This window comes from Tilletiaria anomala (assembly GCF_000711695.1).
Source record: "Tilletiaria anomala UBC 951 chromosome Unknown K437scaffold_1, whole genome shotgun sequence".
Lineage (NCBI taxonomy): Eukaryota > Fungi > Basidiomycota > Exobasidiomycetes > Georgefischeriales > Tilletiariaceae > Tilletiaria > Tilletiaria anomala.
Genome location: NW_013547021.1, coordinates 329,047 through 342,360, shown reverse-complemented (window position 1 = coordinate 342,360; position 13,314 = coordinate 329,047). Strand labels below are relative to the sequence as shown.

General features: G+C 53.8%; 7 protein-coding genes across 7 annotated transcripts; 3 read left to right on the top strand and 4 right to left on the bottom strand.

Annotated features, from left to right (window-relative positions):
• Positions 1-139: 139 nt before the first annotated feature.
• K437DRAFT_265660 (uncharacterized protein) lies at positions 140-3,290 on the bottom strand (the record flags this gene model as incomplete). The annotated part of the gene is made up of 4 exons (XM_013391002.1): positions 140-784; positions 858-1,760; positions 1,828-1,977; positions 2,055-3,290. 4 exons carry the CDS (start codon positions 3,288-3,290, stop codon positions 140-142), a joined length of 2,934 nt encoding a protein of 977 aa, XP_013246456.1.
• A 1,144-nt stretch (positions 3,291-4,434) lies between these two features.
• K437DRAFT_218765 (alpha/beta-hydrolase) lies at positions 4,435-6,021 on the top strand (the record flags this gene model as incomplete). Its single annotated transcript, XM_013391001.1, has 3 exons — positions 4,435-5,092; positions 5,175-5,270; positions 5,351-6,021. 3 exons carry the CDS (start codon positions 4,435-4,437, stop codon positions 6,019-6,021), a joined length of 1,425 nt encoding a protein of 474 aa, XP_013246455.1.
• A 35-nt stretch (positions 6,022-6,056) lies between these two features.
• Positions 6,057-7,809, bottom strand: K437DRAFT_241811 (uncharacterized protein). The gene is made up of 3 exons (XM_013391000.1): positions 7,359-7,809; positions 7,205-7,267; positions 6,057-7,122 (listed from the first exon to the last, which is right to left on the bottom strand). Exons 1-3 carry the CDS (start codon positions 7,384-7,386, stop codon positions 6,449-6,451), a joined length of 765 nt encoding a protein of 254 aa, XP_013246454.1. The 5' UTR covers positions 7,387-7,809; the 3' UTR covers positions 6,057-6,448.
• A 307-nt stretch (positions 7,810-8,116) lies between these two features.
• K437DRAFT_3221 (uncharacterized protein) lies at positions 8,117-8,397 on the top strand. Its single transcript, XM_013390911.1, has one exon. It carries the CDS (start codon positions 8,149-8,151, stop codon positions 8,362-8,364), a length of 216 nt encoding a protein of 71 aa, XP_013246365.1. The 5' UTR covers positions 8,117-8,148; the 3' UTR covers positions 8,365-8,397.
• Positions 8,398-8,849, bottom strand: K437DRAFT_3220 (uncharacterized protein). The gene has a single exon (XM_013390910.1). It carries the CDS (start codon positions 8,668-8,670, stop codon positions 8,431-8,433), a length of 240 nt encoding a protein of 79 aa, XP_013246364.1. The 5' UTR covers positions 8,671-8,849; the 3' UTR covers positions 8,398-8,430.
• A 274-nt stretch (positions 8,850-9,123) lies between these two features.
• Positions 9,124-10,266, bottom strand: K437DRAFT_292241 (uncharacterized protein; the record flags this gene model as incomplete). The annotated part of the gene is made up of 2 exons (XM_013390999.1): positions 9,653-10,266; positions 9,124-9,374 (listed from the first exon to the last, which is right to left on the bottom strand). Exons 1-2 carry the CDS (start codon positions 9,813-9,815, stop codon positions 9,124-9,126), a joined length of 414 nt encoding a protein of 137 aa, XP_013246453.1. The 5' UTR covers positions 9,816-10,266.
• Positions 10,267-10,665: 399 nt separating this feature from the next.
• K437DRAFT_252968 (putative 2,3-bisphosphoglycerate-dependent phosphoglycerate mutase) lies at positions 10,666-11,835 on the top strand. Its single transcript, XM_013390998.1, has 4 exons — positions 10,666-10,708; positions 10,836-10,887; positions 10,954-11,411; positions 11,472-11,835. The coding sequence occupies exons 1-4, from the start codon at positions 10,701-10,703 to the stop codon at positions 11,572-11,574; spliced, it is 621 nt and encodes a 206-aa protein (XP_013246452.1). The 5' UTR covers positions 10,666-10,700; the 3' UTR covers positions 11,575-11,835.
• The last annotated feature ends 1,479 nt before the right edge of the window (positions 11,836-13,314 follow it).

The following is a 13,314-nucleotide window of genomic DNA, read 5'->3' as shown; positions in this document are numbered from 1 at the left end:
ATGCAATTTGAACGGGATGCGACGTAATAAGATGAGGTATCGTTGTGCGGTGACATCTGTTGTTACAGCATATCTCTATGGCTTCGTAAACACTGTTCGAGCAAGCCAAGTACCGAGAATGATCCGGAGCCGTCTTCCATCAAAGTTGCGGAGCGGGGAGTCTTTCGCCGGCCAAGAGCCAATCGAACAGTTGGTCTGGTGTGGCCGTGGCCATGGCAGCAGCAGTCGTGGCTGGTTGCTGGAGCATGGGTAACGGAGACAATCCAGAAACCGACGACGATGCGAGTTGTGGCAATGTTTGGATGATGTCAATGTCCTCGTCGCGCTCCTCAGAATTTGTACGCGGTGGCCACGGCGGACCCCATGGCGCGCACACCATCGGAAGAACACCAAGTGTTATCTGCGAGACCTCCAGCAGGCTACCGTCTGATTGTCCTGCCGACTGAGACTTGACCGCTTCTTTGACCGTACGATTCGCCAGCTCGAGCACATCGGCGTGCTTTTCAGCCAGCGAGCGTGGCGGTGAGGGTCCTGCCTCCATCGCCTGGCTGTGTCGCTCTTCTTCCGCCAGCAAGGTCCGTACAATGGCGAGAGCGCGCGTTGAGGACTTGTCGGAAGCCTGAAGCGATCGGTACACCTCTCGAACCTTTTCCACAATATCACGACGTTCGCTGGTCCCAACGTCGGAAAGGCGGAGGTCGATCATGATGACTAGTGTGGCGCCAAGCAGATGCAGATCATTGATGGAAAAGTGGTCGATGATGGGGCAAGCTTTCCTGACCCGCTACAGCAGTAAATCAAGACATGCGAGTGAGTATTTAAGGGAATGTTCGACACGTGCATGACGAAGAACACACCTTGTGAGAGCTAAGGATGCTGTGAGCCAGTGCAAGGCATGAGGCCCTGCCATTTGGGGTCGAAAGCTTTGAGCGATGAAGCTTGAGCATGACGTCAAAGACCTGCTGATTGATGAGCCAGCGTTGAATGACCATGGGCGGAGGTGAGACGGCTGTACTTTCAGGCTTAAAGTAGTGCGGCAAGCGGCGCATGTATGCAGTCAGCTGCGCATCGATATTTGCCTTGTTCTCGTCGTTCCACACGAGTCTTGCTTGGCCTTGTTGGAATTGCTTGTTCATGAGATCGACTGATGCTTTGGAGATGAAGGCGAGCTCAAGCTGGGCAAAGACGAAGCTCATCTCGTTGTATTCTTCGAGATGGGAGAGTGTGTTCATGCGAACGTTGTCACTGCGTCCGTCGAGGTAGGCTTGAATGTTGGCGTCCGACACGTCCAGCGGCCAGCGGGTTGTTACTTGGTCCTCATCGATCGCGCATGTGTACGTCCGTGCGGCGTTGCACCAGTCTTTCACAGTAAGATTCCACCAGATCCTGACTCCTAGCTCTCTCCGCAAAAAATTCTGAACTCGATCCTGCAACGCTTCGCCTGGACCCCCTTCTGCTGCAATTGCCGGCAGCCGATTCAGGCCCATGTGAATCGCGCTTTGAATGGCTGACCGATGAACCACCTGCAAGAATTCTTGAGAATCTTGTGAGTAGAGATACAGCAGACTTGCAGCCTGGAGACCAGCGAGTGAGACAAACTCCCAGACCTTGTCAAAGGCGAGGCATTCCAAGGCAAGAGAGTGCCACTTGAGCGACGCATCTTGCCCTTGTAGTTTGAGCGAGGAGATGGCGTTGAAGGCTGCTTCGTCTGTCAGAATTCCTGGCTTATTCACCGGGTAGATCCGGAAAGACACAGCGAGCTGTTGCATCAAGCTCTCGGTTGTCAGCATTTCCGTGCGATTCTTCTCTGTGCAATGAACGACTCACAATCATGCAAATGAGCGCCAGGCGACTCGGGTCTTGACCATAGGGGGACGCTGCTAATGCATGTACCGACAATTGTCGAACGTCGGCGAGATCCTGTCGCAGCCGTGGAACATAGATACAATGCCCGATGATATGGTTGACGCGAATACGCTGGCACGGCAGATTTCAAAACATTAGAAGTTAGCGGCCGAGAATTATAAACCGATAAAAAATAAGGGAGCACTCACGAAAACCAAGAGAAGCTCAGTTTCAATTTGCACAAAAGGCAGCGACGCCTTGGTCCTCTTGAGTAACTGAATCAGCTCTTGACGTCTCGTCTGGCGTTCTAGGTGCGGCATAGATGCCGAGGAAGGGCACCAGTATGGGTGGAGCTGATCATCGGCAACGGTGCTGTTGGCGTGAACGCTGCGCGGGATGAAGCGTGCATCGGGTCCTGCGCTTGACACGAGCGACTTGAAGGGAGTGATCCATTCTGCGCCCAATGGAGGCTCTAGCGCAGCCATAGACCCGGGTGCAACAAAGGACTCAAGCGCGACCGCAGCCGCTTCCACCGGGCTAGGCGACAGCAACAGCGGCGCGGCGTTGGCGAAAGGAGACCTCGCACCCGGCTGACTTCTGTCGTATGCCAGCCTCCGGCTCTTCGACGACTTAAAAGAGTCCTCCACCGAGCTAGGCACTGATGAAGTCGCATTCGTTGATGGCGGCCAGGAAGGTACAGAAGCCCTCCCGGCGGACGATGAGCCAGCGAGCTGGGGACAATACGTCACTGTCGATGCAAATGAGCCAGGCGGAAACTGGCCCGATGGCTTGAGCGCCGCCTGCTCAAGCTCGGCAACGCGAGCGCGGAGTCGATGGATCTCTGCATCTGCCGCCTCGAGTTCGGCGCCTTCTCTCGCAGCCTCTACGGTGATAATGTCCCCTTGTTTCCCTCTCGCAATTGCTTTTGCGTTCTCGGCCGTCTTGACTGCCGCCACGTTCTTTGCCATACTCTGCTGCTGCGAAGTCCCTTCTGCGCATTGCTTCGTCTCCCCTGACCGACTCGCCTTTGTGGGGAGCACTCCCAAGTTCTTGGTCGATTTTCTCTGCAACCGTTCATCCTTGTGGCACCCGGCCTCCAGGCCTCGGGCGATGCAATGCCCGCATGGCTGCTTCCGATCGCAGCGCAGCTTTTTGATGCGGCAGCGCGAGCAAGAAGGAGTCAAGCGATTGATGGGAAGGGGAGGGGCCTGCTCTGTGACATTAGGGCTCGTCGTCGCCTGCGTCGATGTCTCTGGTGATTTGGTCCAGATGCCTGCTGAAGGGAAAGTGGTAGGCAGGGCAGGTACATTCAGCTGCAGGCTGTTAAAAGACACAGAAGCAGACGAGAGCTGCGCTGCTGTCGATGAAGGCTGGCACAGCTGAGCCCAGCTGGCCGCATGGGTGGCAGCTGACGGCTCAGACCCTTCTAATGATCTGGTGTCCATCGGTTGCACATGAAGTTCTCCCGCGCCGATTGAGCAATGGACTTCTGCAGCGATAGATTCCCTACTACCAGCGGGATGGCGCCGTCGATGCGTTGTTCGGCTTTTCGCACAGCAGAAGGCGATCAAGGATGATGTTGCTACCTTGTGGATGTTCAATGGCAATTCATGTTTCGATTGTGAAACGAGACGGTGAATACGCGTTGCGAGTTCAAATCGCGGTCAAGTCAGCAACAAGTTCCCCCCACGTCGGGTTTCAAGCAGCGTTGTGAGCTCCGCTCACATATGATGGATGCCCTTTTGAGTCTTCTCTGACTGTCCACCTGTCAGCTCATCGCCAGTATGCCTAGCCCGCTGCAAGTCCTGATCATTAATAAAGTCAAGTCCGCAATCTATTTATGGTGTGGCAACCTATTTGCAAGTCCATCAGCTCACAGCATGGCAATACCAGTCGTTGGCGGTTACTCCTCACATGATCAGCCATCAGCTTGGGAATCCACCTACACCTACATATTAGATGTGGGTCGCTTCAAGAGCAGAGTAATGGAGAGATGGTGCAGACAGGGAAGTCGGATGGACCAAAGACTAGACCCTCGGCCGTCGTCTCTCGCTCATCCGATCCGCAACCCGCACTATCACTTATTATTTAGACAGCTAACATCGCCTAGTTCTGAACTCCAAGTCAAAGTTAGCATCGGTGTCAGACACAATTGCGGGGAAGTCACCACAAACGCAAACAGCGCTGTCCCCAACTAGGGTTATGCACCCAGGGGTCTCTCGACGTCTTTGGCGGCCGGCGGGGCTTTCACGAGGCTCACAGGCCACACATCGCCTGCCGGCAAGCTGTCGGCTGTTCGACTGTCCCCACACTTTCGAGTTCTCTCTTGGATGTGCACAATACACACTATCCGATTGTACGGTGATTGGTATCTCATCCCCTGGCGTCATCCTCTTCAAAGCAAAGCTTCAATCTTCTGTCGCAATCGGGTCTCCAGGCTCCACGCATGCGCATCTGCAAGTGAGTCGCAGTGAGGCATCCACGGTCGACACCCCGTGCACAGCTCTCTCTCTGCCACCGGCCGCGTCGCTACTCGCCGACACCTCCGTATGCCACGCCTTGCCTCAAAAGCGGCCGGTTATTATCATTATGGCTTCCGAATCGAAATTGTCCGAGCTGGACCTGCTGGCGGTTGCGGCTGCGCGCAACGCTAGAATCCCGCGGCGCCACTTTTGGCTACCCCTCCTGCGACTGATCCTCCAACATGCCTTCACCACCCCGGTCGTCCTCACAACAGCTCCGTTCATTATTCTCAAGAACATCTTCCCATTCCTGCGTCGGCACCCTCTCTGGAGCTTTAAGGTTGGCGTATTTACTGAGCTCGTCCGCATCGCCATCATCTGCATGGGCCTCATTCGCTTCTCGCCCATCCCTAATAAGGAGAATGGATGGCGGGAAACTTCCCGTCTAGCTCCACTGCTCCAAGCCATTTCGTTCTCTTCTGCTGGTGTGTCCATAATGGCCGACAACAAGACCCAACAACGCCTCAAGATCAAGGCCAAGCGCCTCGACCGTGTCTGGTTCAACCCCCCGCCGCCAGAGATGCTTCGTGGTATCCTCAGCGTGAACGTGCCGAACAAGGTGGATCAGGTTGTCTCGAGCCCGAGGTACGTTGGCAGGCCTCTGATTCAGCCCTACTGGGCAAAGGCGAGGTGCAGGGCTTTCTGGTACATGCGTAGTCCCGGAATCATGCCTCCTAATCCGGGTGACAATGAGAAGAGGAAACGTCCTGTCCTTCTGTACATCCGTAAGTACATGGCTGGGGACCTGATTTCATATCCGGCTGTCATAGCTCAACTGAACCCCTCCGGACTGCCGGTTACACAAAGACGGCGGTGCTGGAGTCTCCTTCGCAGCTGGTGACATGTTCATGGGAGACACGCTCGCGAAGAACCTCGCGCGGACAGCCAATGTCGATATATTATGTGAATAGTTGCTACGTGAGCCATGTTCCACTCGAGCACGAGCCGCCCTCACTAACATGTCATTTCAATTCGTTTTGTAGCTGTGGACTACGACCTGGCTCCATATGCCAGGTACCCGACCACGGTCTTGCAGACTCTGGGCGCTTGGCTCTATCTCACACGCGATCTCGGCTACGACTCGTCACAGGTGTACGTTGGCGGCGACTCGTACGGAGGCTTCACTACGGTCCTCTTCAACCGCTGGATGCGCGACGTCTGGTCCCACCTTCCTGCGGAGCTCACCAAGGGCCAATCTGGCAAGCAGCCCGGCCTGTTGCTCCTATCTCCCTGGGTAACAATCGAGAACGAGGATTTCGCCAGTCGAGCGGTGAACCTCAAGTACGACATCATCACCGCCGCGTATTCCAATTGGGGCACCGACTGTCTTGGCATAGGACCGCAGTACATCAAGTCGCTCCCCATCTCCACGAAGGACGCGTGGCTCAGTCCGGTTCACATGGAGCCGGATGAGTTCGCTGAGCTTCCGCCGCTGTTCGTGCATGCTGGCGGCGCAGAGACGCTGCTGGACGAAGGAAGGATGTTCCTCGACAAGGCTAGGCAGGCCGGCGTCGACGCCGAATGGCTCGTGTCGCCTGGCATGCACCACGACATGGGCACCAACCCGGCCCTCATCCCCGAAAGCAAGGTTGTCTGGAGGCGCGTCAAGCTCTGGCTAGCCGACCTTGAAGATAAGAAAAGTGCAAAGGCTTGATCAAGTGACACTATAGCAAACCTGCTTCAGCCTCGCTCCTGGACCTATTTTAATATATTTACTTCAGGAATTCTAACAATTATAAGATGCAACTCGCTCTCCTTTCATTCTTGCGTGAATGCAAACAGTGGGGTATTGGGAAATGTTGCTACCGAGCCTAACCACAAGGATCGCGTGCGCTGGAAGCATGACCAGAATAACAACCAAAGTCAAAAATACGGTGAGACTTGAGGCCGTGGGCTTTACTTAATTCGATCTGCATGATTTTCGTCGCGCCGTTTCAGCAGGTGCGTCATATTCCGCCAGCAGAGGGAAGTATCAGCAAATTATCGTGTCGTAAATAAAGTTGTGAAGGTGGAGAATGGTGCGAGCGATGAAGTCAAGCCGGATTGACTTCCAATAATCCCTCTTTGTCCGCTGATTGACTCTAGTACTTGGACCTGGCAGTGCAGCAGGAGAGGACGAGAGGAACAAATGCGAGGAGGCATGCGCCAGCAGCGCCCCAGGTGAGCCAGATGGACTGGCCGTAGTGGACGACAAGGCCAATGTTGACGCTCGTAAGAGATGACCGCACCTTCGCAACAAGCGCGGTCCAGATAGCAGCTGCAACGGCAAGGCAGACAGCAGCGAGAAGCGCGAGAAGGGCCGAGATGAGGAAGGCGAAGTGGTGAGCGAGGAAGCTGACGAGGAAGGCCAGACCTGCGGCTATTGTCCCGGCAAGCAGAATGATACTAGCGCCGTTGGAGAATTTACCAAGGTACGCGTTATCCTGGATCGTGCCGCTAGGAAGGACGGTGCTGATATTGAAACCAGAGTTCTTGCTCTGGTCCGCCTCCAGTACGTCCAGAGGCTCAAAGCGGTGGACAAACTCATTTGGAGAGCAGGACCGCGCGCCCCCGACACCCTCTCCTCCACAGACGCTGTACATGCCCCAGTAGTAGTATTGTCGCAGACCATTGTTCTGAAGCAATGGGGAGGCCTGGTCGGTCGCGTAGATGTCATGCGCTTGCACATTTGTCGCTGCCGCGTTGGTCGTCAGCGAGTTTTGCAGACCAGTCAGGTCAGCCGAAACTAGGTAAAAGTGCCTCGCAACAGTGTTCTCTGCGAGAAGAGGGAAATGTGAAAGATAAGTTCTGCTATCCCTGAGGGTGGTGAAGGGGGGGCGACCTATTGAGGTGCTCACGCGAAATTTGGCCAATGTTTACCAAAATGGCCAGAACCATCGCTGCAAACGTGAGGAACTCCCCTATTTGACCAGAATTGACATCGTGGTTAGATTTGTCAGTACAGAAGGCTGCAAGGGATGCAGGGTTTCCCTCAAAATGTTGATGACGCACCGAGTCCAACGCAGAATCCGCGCGCCATTTTTGTGTTGATTGCTGATCTCCTAGCACACGTTGGTTTGGATTCGAGTGTCGTTTGGTAATCAGGTTGGAGGCTAGCTAGCTCTCCCTGTAGCTTCGTTTTCGATTCTCGCAGAAATAAGGCGGTGGCAGGATTCAGAATTATATCTGACGGAGAGGGGGTGGGAAGAGAATGCAGAAACGGAGGATGCCTTTTTAATGAAGACAACCTGCCTGGCCTCAAAAACAGCACTGTGTACGCAAACGCAGCAGAGAGAGGAGAGAGGCGGCTAGCATTGATGGCACACGTCAGAGGAACTCCAGCAACAGTCAGCCAAAGTCGAAGTCGCCAGTGGGAATTCCAAACTCAGGATTTGACGAGCTCTCTGTGTGGCGGCGCAGCCAAACGTCTTCACCCAAAATCGGAACTGTGCAAGAGCGCAACAAGCGCTTCATTAGCAAAAAAAAACCCCTTCAAGGTGTGTGATAGGAAGAACGATGGATGTGCGATGATGCCGTTGCAGTGCTGTGGGCTGTGCCAACCCCAAGTTGGTGGTGCGAGAGAAGCGTAGAAAAGTGATGAACAGGGGTCACAGCGGTAAAATACGTTGAGTGCCGCTCCAGCAGCGCGGCTGGGCTCCAGAACACAGAGCTCACTGCACCGGCGAGGTTACACTGTTCTGGCGCTGTCCAAATTGTAAGCGCCCTCTTTTAATTGCAGTGTAACGCCATGCCGTGGATCTCACGATCCAGTCGAACAGCTACTAGAGCGCGCAGGGCCACAATGGCTGTGAAAATGCTAACTCTCGGCGGCTTGGTGGTTGTGACGTCACACATGGCACTGATGGTGGCGCGTCCAACAAGCACAGATCGGCACAGCTCTTTGTTGGCTATCTATCACGCCTCGGGGTACTTGTTCTCCGGTCACCGCACCACCACCATCTTCATCATCACCCGTGTGCATCTAACTTCCGTGGCGCGTCTCCGCATCCTTTTCTAATTTCCCCACTGAAGAGTCCGACATGCAAGCTCCATGCTGTGAGAGTGTAAGAATCCAATCTGGAAGTCACAGTTTTAATCGCCTTGTGTGATCTCGTCCCTTCGGGACCCTCCGAGGGGCTTTGCTTTGCGAAAGTGGCACTGTCGCAATCTCGCCAAGCCGGCAGGCACCTCGGAACGAGGCTCCGGCGCGACGGTGTGGTGTGGAGTGGTGTTGAGACCAACCATTATGCAATTTATTGCGGAAGGGATGCGAAGTGGCCAAGTCGAGGGCGCGCAGAAGACAGCAACTCGAAGAGGTACACATCTAGGATGTAGCACAGGTGATGTAACATAGTGGACAAGTTGTCGATTCCATTGCAGTGGATGGGCAATTGGATACAAGGTAATGTAGCGAAGCGCTCCACATCTTGAACTCGCGTACGTGGCTAATGGAGTCGTCAGACTTTTTGTAGAGATGTACGTCTCGGCTCAGTTGTGCGTGTCACCGGAAGATCATGCAACGTCCTGCGGGGGTGGTCCATTACAAAGACCATGCACAGGCGAGCCTTAACATTACTACTCTTGTAATGCTCGATCATGTCGTTGCTCTGGTCGATCTTATACGTCGTCTCGACATGGGTTGTGCACCTTTGGCTCGCGTACAGATCGAGCAGCTCCTTGACTTTATCTTCTCACAAGCGAGAGCGAGGAAGCATAGACATTAGCGCTTGGCGAACTTTAAGTGTAAAGTGAACCCTTCCGAGTGGCGAGGATGGCCTCACATGGTGTGCAGGTCAGCCTGTCTCGGATGTGTTGCCTCTTGAACTTTAAAGCGAAGGGATGAACCTCCAATCTGTTGAATGAAGACAGGCCGGCATCGACAGGGAAACTTCCGTTGCACAGGAGGTTTTGCGCGCAGCTTGGGAGGAAGCCTGCTTTGACGTTGATTACGACGGCCGACGCCTGGACTGGTGTCGTAGAAGCTTGAGCCGAGCTCGTCGCCAACCTTTTTCATTGCCTCATTGCTGTCTACCATGCAGGTCTTGCCCGGTTGAGGTGAGACGGAACACGGTTGGCCGAGTCGATACCTTCTTGGCGGTTATCAATGGCGACGACGTTACGACCCAGTGCCTTGGAATATTGAATACCGAGACGCGTTTGGGCCCATGACCGCAATGGCTCCGAATGGTTCGTGTGAGCATTGCTTGAGATGGGACAGGTGAACTGCTGTTGCCTGTATCTAGTATCCGGCTACTTGCACACACTCGCCGAGCATGCTGGGGAAGGCTCTGCCGTATTTTAGGTACCTTCTGACACGTGTATATCCGTGTGGCACCATCCTGCGGCCACGATCTTTAGCAGCAGTTCGCTATCCTTACGGCCCTTTGTCGCTGGGATCGCTTTGACCCCCATCGGCTTCTTGACGTTGGTGGGGCATGCCGCCTTCATTTGCTCTGGGATAGTAGACATATTGGAAGAGATTGAGCAGAAGACTAGTCTCTGTCGTCTGATTATTGTTGGGACGAATGATTTGTTGATCAGAGTGCGATCAAGGAGGAGACAAGATGCAGGATAATCGTTCGGCCTTTCATATATACATCCGTCGCCCGCAAGGGACACTGTCTTTTAGAGTCACAGCGCAAAGCACTTCGAAGACGCAGTTTGTGCGTCCAGAAAACATACGGAGAATAACCCGTCCCAGTCAGCATCTCCTCGTGATTCAGCGACATTGGTGACGACGAAGGGATGCACGATACACCGTCAGTCGAGCATGAAGCTGGCTGCGTTCTACCATTGCGACGCCTGTTGACGCACTCACGGCTGTCCAGTTGTCTTGCAATGTGCAGAATATGGCTGCTGATTCGCAGCTCGAACCCTTCTCGGAAACAGAGTACCGATAACGACGTGAGTTGGATGTAAGAACTTCCAGATTTGCCGAGGAGAAAGACGCGAAGGGTGGACACGTCAATTGCAGCCGTGATTGGGTTGGAGAACATCAGGAGACGTACTTCGAGATAGTCACGTGATATATATTGATACGCTCGGGCCAACCCCAATCTCAATGTCCCCAGAATGCAGTGCAGCGATTTGATTCAATCCCACAGGCAGAAAAAAAGAGAGAGTGAGAGCGAGAGAGTGCGTGCCAAGCCCGTGAGGAGTTATACCCAACCAACACATACCGCTTCTCTCTGCTTCAGCGCTCGCCATCGTTTCCAAAGTTCGCAGCCTCTCACCGTGTTCTTCTCACTATTGTTCCTTGAGGTGGGACTAAGAGCGATTCCTTTTCATGCATTCTCTCCATCAGCACGGATCCCATAGACAGTTACATACACACGAATATATACTCAGCTCAAGATGGTCGGGTGAGTGGCGCGAAGCGCGTCAGGTCGGAGGGCCGGTCACACTCTTCGCCGTCTATTTCTCAATTTCTGACGTTAATGTGATACGGATCCTGACCTGTACGGATCTATGTTTTCGGCGACCTTGCAGAACTCTTGTCCTCACTCGCCACGGCCAGTCCGAGTGGAACAAGCTTAACTTGGTGCGTGCCGAATTTATGTGCAGCCAGAATTTAGCTGCTCATAAGACTACCTTGCGTTACCCACAGTTCACCGGCTGGAAAGACCCGGCGCTGACCGACTTGGGAAAGGAGGAGGCGCTCAAGGGAGCCAAGAACCTCAAGGAGGGAGGTTACACCCACTTTGACATGGCGTTCACCTCGGCTCTCCAACGCGCGCAGACCACGCTTGCGATCCAGCTCAAGGAGATCGACCAGGAGGGCATCCCAGTCACCCAGGACCAGGCGCTCAACGAACGAGACTACGGCGAGCTCACTGGTCTCAACAAAGATGACGCCAGGAAGAAGTTCGGCGAGGAGCAGGTGCACATCTGGCGCCGCTCCTACGATGTCCCCCCTCCCGGGGGCGAGTCGCTGGAGCTGACTGGCAAGCGTGTTCTCCCGTACTATGAGGCGAAGATCAAGCCCGAAGTCCTCAAGGGCAAGTCGGTTCTGGTCACTGCCCACGGAAACTCCTTGCGTTCCATGATCAAGGAGCTGGAGGGCATGTGAGTCGCGCATTGTTGTGCATTCTCTCACGAGCAGAAGCTGAATATTCGTCTTCGTAGGTCTGGCGAGGAAATTGTCAACACGGAGCTTGCCACTGGCGTACCCATCGTCTACAAGATTGACGAGCAGGGCAAGGTGGTGGATAAGAAGATTCTCGAGTAAATCCTGGAGCATTTACAACTGCGTAAGCAATGAGGATGACGATCGCTCCCAACCTACATGCTGGACCGATCTCTTGCTCCGTCGATCCCCATCTTCACTTGAGCATGCTGCTCGGCAGCGCTGATGTGCGCCTTGAAAGCTGATATACAGTCGCTTCACCTTAACCTGCCTTCGGAACATTGCACCCGGTTGCACAAAGCGATGCAACTGCCCACGTCTTTAGAGCTCGCTCGGAGCTTTGCAGCGCCTTGTGTCATTTCCTTGTCATTATTGGTGATCCTACCTGCAAAGTACTTGCTGTGCCTTTGACCTGTTCGGTGAAATTGGCATCTTTGGCTGCTTCAATGTGAACGAGTGGGGCTTTTGCATTCCTTGGAATGAAGGGCTCATTCATGACTGTTTCTTCGGTGGCTGAGGATTGAGTGGACTTGAAAGAATGCCGTCATTTAGTCCCTCCAGGAACGACTTCTTGCCCACCTAGCTGATGGCCACCCTTCTCCATCGGCTCAATGACGCAAGTAGCATCAGATAAACCTTCCTCGGCTACATCTTGCTAGGCTTGCGCCACTAGCGACTCAAGGCTCGGGTCTGTCAAAGCTTTCGTCTTACCCGAAGCCTGCTCAGCTTGCGCTGTAGTGCTCTGCATGTTGCCCTGAGGAGCCATGGTGCTGAATTCACTGCCGAGCGCGATTGCGTCGTATACATGACGCTAGTAGATCTATCGGACAATAAATGAGTAGCAACGCCATGGAGACGGACATTATCGCATTTTCTTCATTGTCAAATATCCCGAATGTGAACTTGCGTAGAGTGCGAAAGAGGCTGTTCAGCAGTTGCGTATCTGACAGCATTCAAGGGTTAATGTAAGGATAAGACAGTTGAGGGTTCGCATACGAGTGGACCCTCGTCACCTATCCATGTGTCCGACTTCACGATTCGCCTATTGTGCTGCCGCGCTTCGCTTGAGCGCGCATTCCGCAAAAAGGAACTCATGGAGATTGAGAATGCTCGTAAACAGTGAATGAACTCGTAGGTGAACAATCAGCACATCATAGGGAGCGGAGACGGACAACTGGAGAGGCAATTCGTTGGGTCCGGAATATCTGAGCGGTTTGGGTTTTAGATAGCCACGCAAGAGTACCTTTGAGTTGAATTGGCACCAGGAGAGCGCCCGCCGTCATGCCTTCTCCTATTGCTGCCACAGTCTGCACAAAAGGTCTTGATGCCATAGGCTGTCCGTACGCGGTTCTCATCAATATCAACTTTCGATATTTTACCAGCTGACAACATATTCAACCCCTGCAAGTCATCACGAATCCATGCATAGGCTGGCGGCGAATGTTTCATCAACTTTTGTGTAAAGCTCCGGAGCCGCTCGCTTCTTTGCATAGTCTCCGGAGCAAATTAAACCTCCCTGGTAGTCCTCAACATTGCAACACCTTGATCAGACCTTCCATGAAAGCTGCATACCGTACATATGACCGAATTCAAGCCGACGCATCCGCCCTGGGGGCCGCCTGGTGCAAAGGTATTATTGTGCGATCGTCCGAGGCTGTGTCACTCGCCGCCGGCTTCTGCTCCACACCTGCTGATGAGGTGGCGTCTTGTCTATGCTCGGCAGGACGTTTTTTCAAACCGTCCTTTCACGACCACCTCACATCAGTTATTTATTACGCCTACAGCTGCGAGATGTTGCACGCATCACAAGTTGTCAATCACGTGGGGCGTGTAGATTTTGAC

What these genes read in the sequence shown, in the direction of transcription:
- K437DRAFT_3221 (XM_013390911.1), top strand. Translation starts at nt 8,149, where the DNA reads ATGGCTGTGAAAATGCTAACTCTCGGCGGCTTGGTGGTTGTGACGTCA.
- K437DRAFT_241811 (XM_013391000.1), bottom strand. Translation starts at nt 7,386, where the DNA reads ATGGCGCGCGGATTCTGCGTTGGACTCG. An exon ending in CGGATTCTGCGTTGGACTCG is followed by an intron (nt 7,268 to 7,358) that starts GTGCGTCATCAA and finishes CTGGTCAAATAG; the next exon opens with GGGAGTTCCTCACGTTTGCA. An exon ending in AAACATTGGCCAAATTTCGC is followed by an intron (nt 7,123 to 7,204) that starts GTGAGCACCTCA and finishes CTCTTCTCGCAG; the next exon opens with AGAACACTGTTGCGAGGCAC.
- K437DRAFT_252968 (XM_013390998.1), top strand. An exon ending in AGTGGAACAAGCTTAACTTG is followed by an intron (nt 10,888 to 10,953) that starts GTGCGTGCCGAA and finishes CGTTACCCACAG; the next exon opens with TTCACCGGCTGGAAAGACCC. An exon ending in ATCAAGGAGCTGGAGGGCAT is followed by an intron (nt 11,412 to 11,471) that starts GTGAGTCGCGCA and finishes TCGTCTTCGTAG; the next exon opens with GTCTGGCGAGGAAATTGTCA.
- K437DRAFT_3220 (XM_013390910.1), bottom strand. Translation starts at nt 8,670, where the DNA reads ATGTGTACCTCTTCGAGTTGCTGTCTTCTGCGCGCCCTCGACTTGGCC.